The following is an 11,417-nucleotide window of genomic DNA, read 5'->3' on the forward strand; positions in this document are numbered from 1 at the left end:
CTAGCCTTAAAAAAAAAAGATAACAGTCTTCTTTGATATTATACCAAAACTGAAAACATGGTAGTTTTTTCAAGGTTAGTTGCAACGTGGAATCCGAAACCTTAACAATGAACTTACCATACTGTAAAATGAAAATCCATTGATCTATTATTTACTTAGAATGAATCTTTTTTTTTTCCTTTTTGAGACAGAGTCTCACTTTGTCATCCAGGCTAAAGTGCAGTGGCTCGATCACAGCTCACAGCTCACAGCTTTGACCTCCCAAGCCCAAGTGATACTTCTGCCTCAAGTCTCCCAAGTAGCAAGGACTACGGGCATGTACCACCACACCCAGTTAATGTTCTGTAAGAGACAGGGTTTGCCACCACATTGCCCAGGCTGGTCTCGAACTTCTGGGCTCAAGCAATCTGCCTGCCTTAGCCACCCAAAATGCTGGGATTTAGCTCAGCAGGCCCATAAATTCTAATTTCACTTGAAAGCTTGAATTTTATCATTAAATACAAAAAAAATTTAGCTGGTCATGGTAGTGGGCACCTGTAATTCCAGCTAATTGGGAGACTGAGGCAGGAGAATCCCTTGAACCTGGGAGGCAGAGATTGCAGTGAGCTCAAGCCACTGTGTACCCATAGAGCCAGCCAAATACTCAAATCTGAATAAAAATAGTATGTCTTTCATTTTTTTTTTTTTTTTTTTTTTTTTTTTGAGACGGAGTTTCACTCTTGTTACCCAGGCTGGAGTGCAATGGCGCGATCTCGGCTCACCGCAACCTCCGCCTCCTGGGCTCAGGCAATTCTCCTGCCTCAGCCTCCTGAGTAGCTGGGATTACAGGCACGCGCCACCATGCCCAGCTAATTTTTAGTATTTTTAGTAGAGACGGGGTTTCACCATGTTGACCAGGATGGTCTCGATCTCTCGACCTCGTGATCCACCCGCCTCGGCCTCCCAAAGTGCTGGGATTACAGGCTTGAGCCACCGCGCCCGGCATGTCTTTCATTTTTTCAAGAAAAAGTGTTCCATGAAAAATGCAGCTAGTTCAGCTCACACTTCAGTTACACAAGTTCCTTACCACTAGTAATCAACACTTAACATCCCGCAAAAACTTTATACATACTTTCAATTTTGTTCAACAGAATATTATGAGGACTAAATTCTGACTTTTTTTTAATCTTGCCCAAATTTCTGTTGAAGGTGTCTGGGGAGTCATGCCGTACAAATCATAAATTCTCATAAGATGGTTTTTATTTAACCTGACTTTGGCATAACATTAAAAGACAAGAAAGAGGCCGGGCGCAGTGGCTCACGCCTGTAATCCCAGCACTTTGGGAGGCCGAGGCGGGTGGATCATGAGGTCAAGAGATCGAGACCATCCTGGTCAACATGGTGAAACCCCGTCTCTACTAAAAATACAAAAAATTAGCTGGGCATGGTGGTGCGTGCCTGTAATCCCAGCTACTCAGGAGGCTGAGGCAGGAGAATTGCCTGAACCCAGGAGGCGGAGGTTGCGGTGAGCCGAGATCGCACCATTGCACTCCAGCCTGGGTAACAAGAGTGAAACTTCATCTCAAAAAAAAAAAAAAGACAAAGAAAATAAAAATATTTTATCCCAAAACATATTTCTTTGCCATATCTTGTAATGGCCCTGCAAAGCTGTTCTCTGTGGGGGAGAATTTGCATCCGTAAAGATCTCTATTAACACAATCTTTTTCTTCTAGACCCTCCCAATCCTAAAGAGATTAACTAAAATCTGAAAGGAAACATTTGTCTTCTGTTGTTTCTAAGGGCTGCCATTATAAGAATTCTAAAGAACTTTGTTCTCCACAATCTTTTATCTTAACCAGAACATTCCCTTTCTATATCAATCCCAGGTCTTTAGACACATTCAACCAATTATCAACCAGAAAATGTTTAAATTCACTATCGCTTTAAAGCTCCCTTACCCCCTAACCCTCCCACTCCCCTCACCCCCTGGCTTTGAGTTGTCCCACCTTTCTGGACCAAACCAAATTATTTCTTAAATGTATTTGATTGATGTCTCATGCCTGTCTGAAATGTATAAAACCAAGCTGTGCCCTGACCACCTTGAGCACACATTCTGAGGACCGCCTGAGGGCTATGTCAGGGGCCATGGTCACTTAAATTTGGCTGAGAATAAATCGCTTCAAATATTTTACAGACTATTTTGTTGACAATTAAAAAGGTACATATTCAGAATATTAAAAAGTTAAAATTTAATAACATCAATAGTTCTTACTGATTCATCATGGATATTCTTTTTCTTTTTTTTTGAGATGGAGTTTTGCTCTTGTTGCCCAGACTAGAGTGCAATGGTGTGATCTCAGCTCCCCACAACCTGTGCCTCCCGGGTTCAAGCGATTCTCCTGCCTCAGCCTCCTGAGTAGCTGGGATTACAGGCATGTACCACTATGCCCAGCTAATTTTTGTATTTTTAGTAGAGACAGGGTTTCCCCAAGTTGGTCAGGTTGGTCTCGAATTCCCAACCTCAGGTGATATGCCCACCTCAGCCACCCAAAGTGCTGGGATTACAGGTGTGATCCACCACTATGCCCAGCCAAGGATATTCTTTAAAAAAAAAAAAATTTTTTTGAGACAGTGTCTCCTCTGTCGTCCAGGCTGGAGTTCAGTGGTACAATCTCAGCTCACTGCAACCTCCACCTCCCGGGTTCAAGTGATTCTCCTGCCCTCAGCCTCCCGAGTTGTTGGGATTACAGGCATGTGCCACCATGCATGGCTAATTTTTTTTTTTTAAGACAGGGTTTCACCATGTTGGTCAGGCTGGTCTTGAACTCCCGACCTTAGGTGATCCACCCACCTTGATTTCCTAAGTGCTTGGATTACAGGCGCGAGCCACTAAACCTGGCCTAATTTTTGTATTTTTAGTAGAGGCAGGGTTTCACCATGCTGACTAGGCTGGTCTCAAACTCCAGACCTCAGGTAATCCACCCGCCTCGGCCTCCCAAAGTGCTGGGATTACAGTCATAAACCACTGCACCCGGCCTTCAGGTTTTTTTTGTTTTTTTTTTTTTAAGAAATGGGCACACACTATCTACCAAGATGGAGTATAGTGGCACAACCATGGCTCACTGCAGCAGCCTTGACCTCATGGGCTCAAGAGATCCCTCCTGTCTCGGCCTCTAAGTACCTGGGACTTCTGGCATGCACCAACCACCATGCCCAGCTAATTTTTTTTTTCTTTTTCTATTAAAAAGATGGAGGTCTCATCAGGTTTCACAGGTTGGTCTCAAATTCCTAGCTTCAAGTGATCCTTTCACATTGTCCTCCCAAACTGCTGGAATTATAGGTGTGAGCCACTGCTCCTAGCCTAAGGATGTTCTTTTGTCTTTTGGAGTCAGGGACTCTGTTACCCAGGCCGGAGCATAGCAGTATGATAACAGCCCACTGCCACCTTGAATTCCTGAGTTCAGGCAATCCTTCTGGCTCAGCTTCCCTAGCAGCTGGAACTACAAGACTACAGGCACATGCCACCATGCCCAGCTTTTATTTGTGTTTTTTTGAGATAGAGTCTGGCTCTGTCACACAGGCTGGAGTGCAATGGCGCAATCTCGGCTCACTGCAACCTCCACCTCCCAGGTTCAAGTGATTCTCCTGCCTCCCTAATTCAAGCAATTCTCCTGCCTCAGACTCCTGAGTAGCTGGGACTATGGCTGCGTGCCATCATACCCAGCTAATTTTTTGTATTTTAGTAGAGACGAGGTTTCACCATGTTAGCCAGGATGATCTGGATCTCCTGACCCCATGATCCACCTACCTCAGCCTCCCAAAGTGCTGGGATTACAGGCATGAGCCACCGCACCTGGCTTTTTTTTTTTTTTTTTTTTTTTTTGATAGAGATGTGTCTCACTCTGCCACTCAGACTTATCTGGAACTCCTGGGCTCAAGAAATCCTCCAGCCTAGGCCTCCCAAAGTGTTAGGACTATAGGTGTGAGCCACCTCTCCCAGCTATCATTGTATAATTTACTACCCTGTACTTAAAATCAAAAAAAGAAAAAAAGTCATTTTACTGAAGAATGTCCTTAGGGCTAGGTGCAGTAGCTAATGCCTGTAATCCAAGCACTTTAGGAGGCCAAGGCAGAAGGATTGCTTGAGGCCAGGATTTGAAGACCACCTAGGCAACAGGCAAGACTGCATCTCCACAAAAAATAGTTAGGCGTAGTGGCCAGGCATAGACAGTCGGCCCAGCTACTCAGGAGGCCGAGGTGAGAGGACAGCTTAAGCCTAGGAGTTCAAGGTTGCTGTGAGCAATGACAGTGCCATGGTACTCCAGACTGGAAGACAGAGGGAGACATTTTCTTTTTTTCTGAGACAGAGTCTCGCACTGTCGCCTGGGCTGAAGTGCAGTGGCACAATCTTGGCTCACTGCAACCTCCGCCTCCCAGGTTCAAGCGATTCTCCTTGCCTCAGTCTCCTGAGTAGCTGGGACTACAGGTGCATGCCAGCATGCCTAGCTAATTTTTGTATTTTTAGTAGAGATGAGGTTTCACTATGTTGGCCAGACTGGTCTCAAACTCCTGACCTTGTGATCTGCCTGCCCTGGCTTCCCAAAGTGCTGAGATTACAGGTATGAGTTACCTCGCCTGGCCCAGGGAGACCCTTTCTATCATACAGTTTGGTGCTTCTGCCTGAATTTGTGCTAAGGGGCCAAAAGCTTTTGTTTTTGCTTTTTCTTTCACAGACACGGTCTCACTATGTAGCCCAGGATGGAGTGCAGTAGGAGGAATTATAGCTCCAAAAGATAGAACCTAGCCTTGCTCTGTAGCCCAGGATAGAGTGCAGTGGTACAATTATAGCTTCAAAAGACCAAACCCAGTCTCAAACTCCTGGGTTCAAGTGATCCTCCTGTAAGGTCTGACCACACCGTAGACGGCATGAGGATCCCCATGAACCACAGGTACACCTCTGGAGTGCCTTCTGGAATCAGAAAACATGAAGTAGCTGGAAAGTCAGGAAAAGAGTAAGAAACAATCAACCCCTGAGGCGCCTACCTAACTTTAAGACATTCTCTATTGTTTCTTATTCCCGCCTCAAATGACAAGGCCATTAGACTTTGTAACTGACCTTGACTCCACACTCTACAACCCCCTCCCAGCTTGCAAAAAAATCACCCTAAAGTAACTTTTGTAGCTTTCCACTGCCTTCCCCACAACCTATAAAACCAACTGCTACCCCACCGCCCTTTGCTGATCCCCTTTTTGGCCTCAGCCCACCTGTACCCAGGTGGATAAACAGCCATGTTGCTCACACAAAGCCTGTTTGGGGAGCCTCTTCATTCAGCTCCTGCATTTTAACACTTCCCACCTCAGCCTCTGGAGTAGCTGGGATTACAGGCTGGGGCCAGTTTTATCAACCATTGATTTTGCCCCACCAGTACAAAATACCAACGCAGTGAAAACAATAACATCTCAGTATTATTGTGAAAATAGTTTTGACGCCAGGTGCAGTGGCTCACACCTGTAATCCCAACACTTTGGGAGGCTGAGGCAGGTGGATCATGAAGTCAGGAGATGGAGACCATCCTGGCCAACACGTGAAACCCTGTCTCTGCTAAAAATGCAAAAATTAGCTGGGTATGACAGCTGACCTCTGTAATCCCAGCTATTCGGGAGGCTGAGGAAGGAAAATCCGCTTACATCCAGGAGGCAGAGGTTGCAGTGAGCTGAAATCACGCCACTGCACTCCAGCCTGGCGAAAGAGTGAGACTGTCTCAAAAAAAAAAAAAAAAAAAAAAGAGAGAGAGAAAATAGTTTTGACATCACAGACCCTCTGGAAGGGTATGGGGAATCCCAGGAATGCAGAGATTACATTTTGGAAACTGCTATTATACTAATTACACAAGTATACTCAGTTTCTGAAAATTCACTTATGACATGGGCACCGTTCTGTAAGTACATTATACTTCAATAAAAGATGTATTTTGGCCGGGTGCATTGGCTCAGGTCTGTAATCCCAACACTTTGGGAGGCCAAGGCGGGCAGATCACTTGAGGTCAGGAATTCGAGACCAGCCTGGCCAATGTGGTGAAACTCCATCTCTACTAAAAATTAGCTGGGTAAGCTGGTACACGCCTGTAATCCCAGCTACTGAAGAGGCTGAGGTGGGAGGATCACTTGAGTCCAGGGGCAGAGGTTGTAGTGAGTCGAAATCTCGCCACTGCACCACTTCAGCTTGGGTAGCAGAACGAGACTCTGTCTCAGGGAAAAAAAAAATTTAGATTTTATTTTATTTTTTGAGACAGAATCTTACTCTTGCCCAGGCTGGAGTGCAATGGCACAATCTTGGCTCAAGGCAAACACCACTTCCCGGATTAAAGTAATTCTCCTGCCTCAGTATCCTCTGTAGCTGGGATTACAGACATGTACCACCACACCCATCTAATTTTTATTCTCTTTTTTTTTTTGAGACGGAGTTTCGCTCTTGTTACCCAGGCTGGAGTGCAATGGCACGATCTCGGCTCACTGCAACCTCCGCCTCCCAGGTTCAGGCAATTCTCCTGCCTCAGCCTCCTGAGTAGCTGGGATTACAGGCATGTGCCACCATGCCAAACTAATGTTTTGTATTTTTAGTAGAGACGGGGTTTCACCATGCTGACCAGGATGGTCTCAATCTCTTGACCTCGTGATCCACCCACCTCGGCCTCCCAAAGTTTTGGGATTACAGGTGTGAGCCACCGTGCCCAGCCTAATTTTATTCTTTATTTTATTTATTTATTTTTGGGGTGGAGTCTCATTCTGTCGCCAGACTGGAGTGCAGTAGCGCGATCTCAGCTCACTGCAACCTCCAACTCCCTAGTTGAAGTGATTCTCCTGCCTCAGCCTCCCAAGTAGCTGGGATTACAGGCACGAGCCACCATGCCCTGCTAATTTTTTTTGCTTTTTAGTAGAGACAGGGTTTCACCATGTTGGCCAGGATGGTCTCGATCTCCTGAGCTTGTGATCCATCTGCCTTGGCCTCCCAAACTGCAGGTATTACAAGCATGAGCCACGGCACCCAGCCTAATTTTCATACTTCACTGTAGAGACTGGGTTTTGCCATGTTGGCCAGGCTGGTCTCCAACTCCTGGCCTCAAGTGATCCACCTGCCTCAGCCTTCCTTCTGTGCTAGGATTACAGTTGTGAGCCACCAGGCCTTGCCACAGGTTATTCAATAAAAGTTTTATTTTCAAATGTATATAAGGAAACACAGAAAAATTATTTTAAAATCTCAGAGTGGGCAACACCTTCCTCGAGTATGACATCTTATCTTATCTTAGAAATCATAAAACAAAAGGTTGGCCAGGCATGATGGCTCATGCCTGTAATCCTAGCACTTTGGGAGGCTGAGGTGGGTGGATCATTTGAGGCCAGGAGTTCAAGACCATCCTTGCCAACATGGTAAAACACAAAAAAATTAGCTGGGCATGGTGGTGGGCCCCTGTAATCCCAGTCACTTGGAAGGCTGAGACAGAATCACTCGAACCCAGGAAGTGGAGGTTGCTGTGAGCTGAGGTGGTGCCACTGCACTCCAGCCTGGGTGACAGAGCAAGACTCTGTCTCTAAAAAAAAAGAAAGAAAGAAAGGAAAAAAAGGGTTGGGCGGGTGCGGTGGCTCATGCCTGTAATCCTAGCACTTTGCAAGGCTGAGGCACGTGGATCACCTGAGGTCAGGAGTTTGAGACCAGCCGGTTCAACATGATGAAACACTGTCTCTACTAAAAATACAAAAGAAATTAGCTGGGCATGGTGACGGGTGCCTGTTATCCCAGCTACTTCCGAGGCTGAGGCAGGAGAATTACTTGAACCTGGGTGGTGGAGGTTGCAGTGAGAAGAGATCGTACCACTGCACTCTAGCCTGGGCAACAGAGTGAGATTCCATCTCAAAAATAAAATAAAATGAAATAAAGGGTTAAATAAAGGGGGGTCTCCAACCCCCAGGCTGGTACCAGTTGGTAGCCTGTTAGGAACCAGGCAGCACAGCAGGAGGTGAGCTCACAAAGCTTTTTCTGTATTTACAACAACTCCCCATTGCTCACATTACTGTATGATCTCCGCTTCCTTTCATATCAGGCACAGCATTAGATTCTCAAAGGAGCTTGAATTCTACTGTCAACTGCACATTCCAGGGATCTAGGCTGTGTGCTCCTTATGAGAATCTAAAGCCTGATAATCTGTTACCCCCAGATGGGACCATCTAGTTGTAGGAAAACAAGCTCAAGCCTTCCACTGATTCTGTATTACGGTGAGTTGTAAAATTATTTCATTATATATCACAATGTAATACTAAATTATGGTGAGTTGTAAAATTATTTCATTATATATCACAATGTAATACTAACAGAAATAAAATGCACAGTAAATGTAATGTGCTTGAATCATCCTGAAATGATCCTCCCCAAAAACCCCTGTTGATGGAAAAACTGCCATCCATGATACCAGTCTCTGATGCCACAAAGGTTGGGGACCACTGATTAATGAACCGCACTACATAAAAATACTTTTTGCATAGTAAGAAAAACCAATAACCCAAAGGAAAAAAATAACCTAAGAGAAAAAAGGGCCAAGAATATTAACATGCACACCTAGAATGGGAAATACAAATAGCTTCCAAAACGCTAAAATATTTTCAGCTTCACTTATAATGAGAAAAATGAAATATGCAAATTGGAAAAGACCAAAAAGCATGGTAACAATTAGTAAAAGTGGGAAGAAAGAGGCACATTCATACAATACTACTTAAAGTATAAACTGGTACAACTGCTGTAGAGAGCAACTGTCCAAGTTAAAAATACATACATCCTTTTAAAAAAATGCTTGAGTCTTAACAGTGGAAACAAAAAAAATACATATATCCTTTGGCAAAGCCATTTAATTTTGAGAACTTGATTCTACAGCTGCATTTGCATATGTACAAAACAATGGATGTACAAGTGTATTCAATGCTGCACTGTTCCTAACACCAAAAGAGTAGAAATAGCCTAAATGTCCATCAACTGAAAATTGGTTAAAGACTAGAACATGTAGGTATGTATATGTAAGAAAAAGGTAACAATGACTGCTCTACAGAGGGGACTAGGTGGTTGGGGATCCGGGCTGCTAGAGTTACTTTTCACTGCATATGTTATACTTTTTGAATTTCAAATCAATATATGTGACCTATTAAGAATAATTTTTTTTTGAGACTGAGTCTCACTCTGTCGCCCAGGCTGGAGTGCAATGGCAAGATCGTGGCTCACTGCGACTTCTGTCCCCCAAGTTCAAGCAATTCTCCTGTCTTCGCCTATCTAGTAGCTGGAATTACAGGTGCCCACTACTTCGCCTGGCTAATTTTTGTATTTTTAGTAGAGACAAGGGTTTCACCATGTTGGCCAGAATGGTCTCGAACTCCTGACCTCAGGTGATCCGCCTGCTTTGGCCTCCCAAAGTGCTGGGTTTACAGGCGCGTGAAAAGAGATATGCTAGGGAGGTATGCCAGGTCCAGAAAGCACAGAACCTAGAATGCTATGGTAAATAAGCAGATTTTACAGAGGACGATGAGAAATTAGTTTTGTGATGATACCACTAATATGGTATCATCACAAAATACTGCCAATGAATCATCAAATGCATTAAAAAGAAAACATGAAGATGATGATGATGATGATGACGATGACTATGATAATTTGTAATCTAGCCTTGCTGCATGTAACATGTATACTTGGTCTTGAATTTATTGTACTGATATTAAACAGGCATGCTGGATGTTTTCAAGTTGTGTTTTAGAAAACTTTAATAATATTTAATGAGTAAATACAATTATCATACTTTTCAATTTAAATGAAGGTTCAGCCTTAAAAGTGTAAGAAAAATAAAGCTGTCATTCATTAACTTGAAAAAAAAAAAAAAAAAAAATTTTTAGCAGATAGTCAGATTTGCGCTCCACAAACCCCGCCAACTTTAGGGATGATGATAGCTTAACCTTTAATACAGATTTTTTTTTTTTTTTTTTTTTTTGAGACAGAGTTTCACTCTGTCGCGAGGCGCCAGGCTGGAGTGCAGTGGCACAATGTCGGCTCACTGTTACCTCCACCTCCAGGGTCAGCCGCCCAAATAGCTGGGATTACAGGCGCACGCCACCACGCCCAGCTAATTTTTGTATTTTTAGTAGAGACGGGGTTTCACCATGTTGGCCAGAATGGTCTCGATCTCTTGACCTCGTGATCCGCCCACCTCGGCCTCCCAAAAGTGCTGGAATTACAGGCATGAGCTACCGCGCCCAGCCTAGATTTTTTTTTTTTTTTTTTTTTTTTTTTTGAGACATTGTTCGCTCTTGTTGCCCAGGCTGGAGTGCAAATGGTGCGATCTCGGCTCACGGTGTGTGAGCCACCGTGCCCGGCCTAAAACAATCATTTAAAAAAATAATTGTCATAAATAAATGTCAAAACCAGGTCTTTTTACTAATATGACCAAGGTGAAACGTCAAGTTAGATATCCCCTAATTAGCTTTCTGAGTCCTCTAACCTGGCACACTCTATCTCACTGTTGGGAGATACAAGGGGGCAACAACCTTTCAAAAGCCGGAAAATATAATTATCTTTAGAAATCACCAAGATAAATGTGATCAGGCACATGTGGAACAGGTTCAAGAGACTGCAAATGTGGGAGGCCAGGTTTCGCGACTATTAAACCAGGTGGCTTTTTACTGCAGCATCTCCAGGACAAGTACGAACGAGACTACAGTACGGGACACAATGGGATCATGCTTGAGGCACCCGTGGGGCAAACCAGAAGCAGCAGGAGGAAGCCGCGGGTAAGGAGAGGGGATGCCTGTGTGCCCACGTCTGAAGACAGAAGTAAGCCACCTACTCACACTCGTACTTCCTATTGACTGGCGGATACTTGGCCTTGATCGCCTTCTGTTCCTCAGTCAAATTGTAATCTCTAACATCTTCCTCTTCCTGCGCCATGACTGCCAGGATTAGACATTCTTACTTCCGCCCTTCATCTGCGGGACTTCGGCCCGTTACTACTTCCGCTCTAGACTCCGCCTCTTGGCAGACATCCTTAAAGGGCCACACACCGTTTTCAGACTTGACTGTCGACCTACTTTAGTTCCTACCCTGCCGCTTGGATGACATGTTTAAAAGGCCAAAACCTCATCTTCTGCGCTTCCTTCATTACTAGTTCCTTCTAAAGACTAAGGAAAAGCATTTGAAGGGCACCTTGAATGAAACCCTTCTGGGTCTGAATGGCGAGGTTCTTTTCTCCCTGTCACCCCCAAAATTGATCATTAGACCCAAAGGCATTCTAGATTTTTAATCTCAGTACTCTGAAAGGTTCGTAAGCTTAACAGCCTTCAAGAAAATGGCTGCCCTCGGGCAGCGGGAGTGTGTGGACTAAACCTCTCACGTGATCCTGGCCGGGAGCAGT

General features: G+C 44.5%; 1 protein-coding gene across 5 annotated transcripts in view; it reads right to left on the minus strand.

Annotated features, from left to right (window-relative positions):
• Nucleotides 1–11,384, minus strand: part of ZBTB8OS (zinc finger and BTB domain containing 8 opposite strand) — a 38,379-nt gene extending 26,995 nt beyond the window's left edge. For 2 of the 5 annotated variants that reach the window (XM_039474285.2, XM_039474284.2), the window contains exon 1: nucleotides 10,858–11,369. In XM_039474285.2, the coding sequence (XP_039330219.1) occupies nucleotides 10,858–10,954 (97 nt within the window). In that variant the 5' untranslated portion in view covers nucleotides 10,955–11,369. Of the gene's footprint in view, nucleotides 1–10,853 lie in introns of all 5 variants that reach the window. The other 3 variants (XM_074380463.1, XM_074380462.1, XM_039474286.2) reach the window with 3 other exon arrangements.
• Between the last annotated feature and the right edge of the window lie 33 nt (nucleotides 11,385–11,417).

This window comes from Saimiri boliviensis, chromosome 11, assembly GCF_048565385.1.
Source record: "Saimiri boliviensis isolate mSaiBol1 chromosome 11, mSaiBol1.pri, whole genome shotgun sequence".
Lineage (NCBI taxonomy): Eukaryota > Metazoa > Chordata > Mammalia > Primates > Cebidae > Saimiri > Saimiri boliviensis.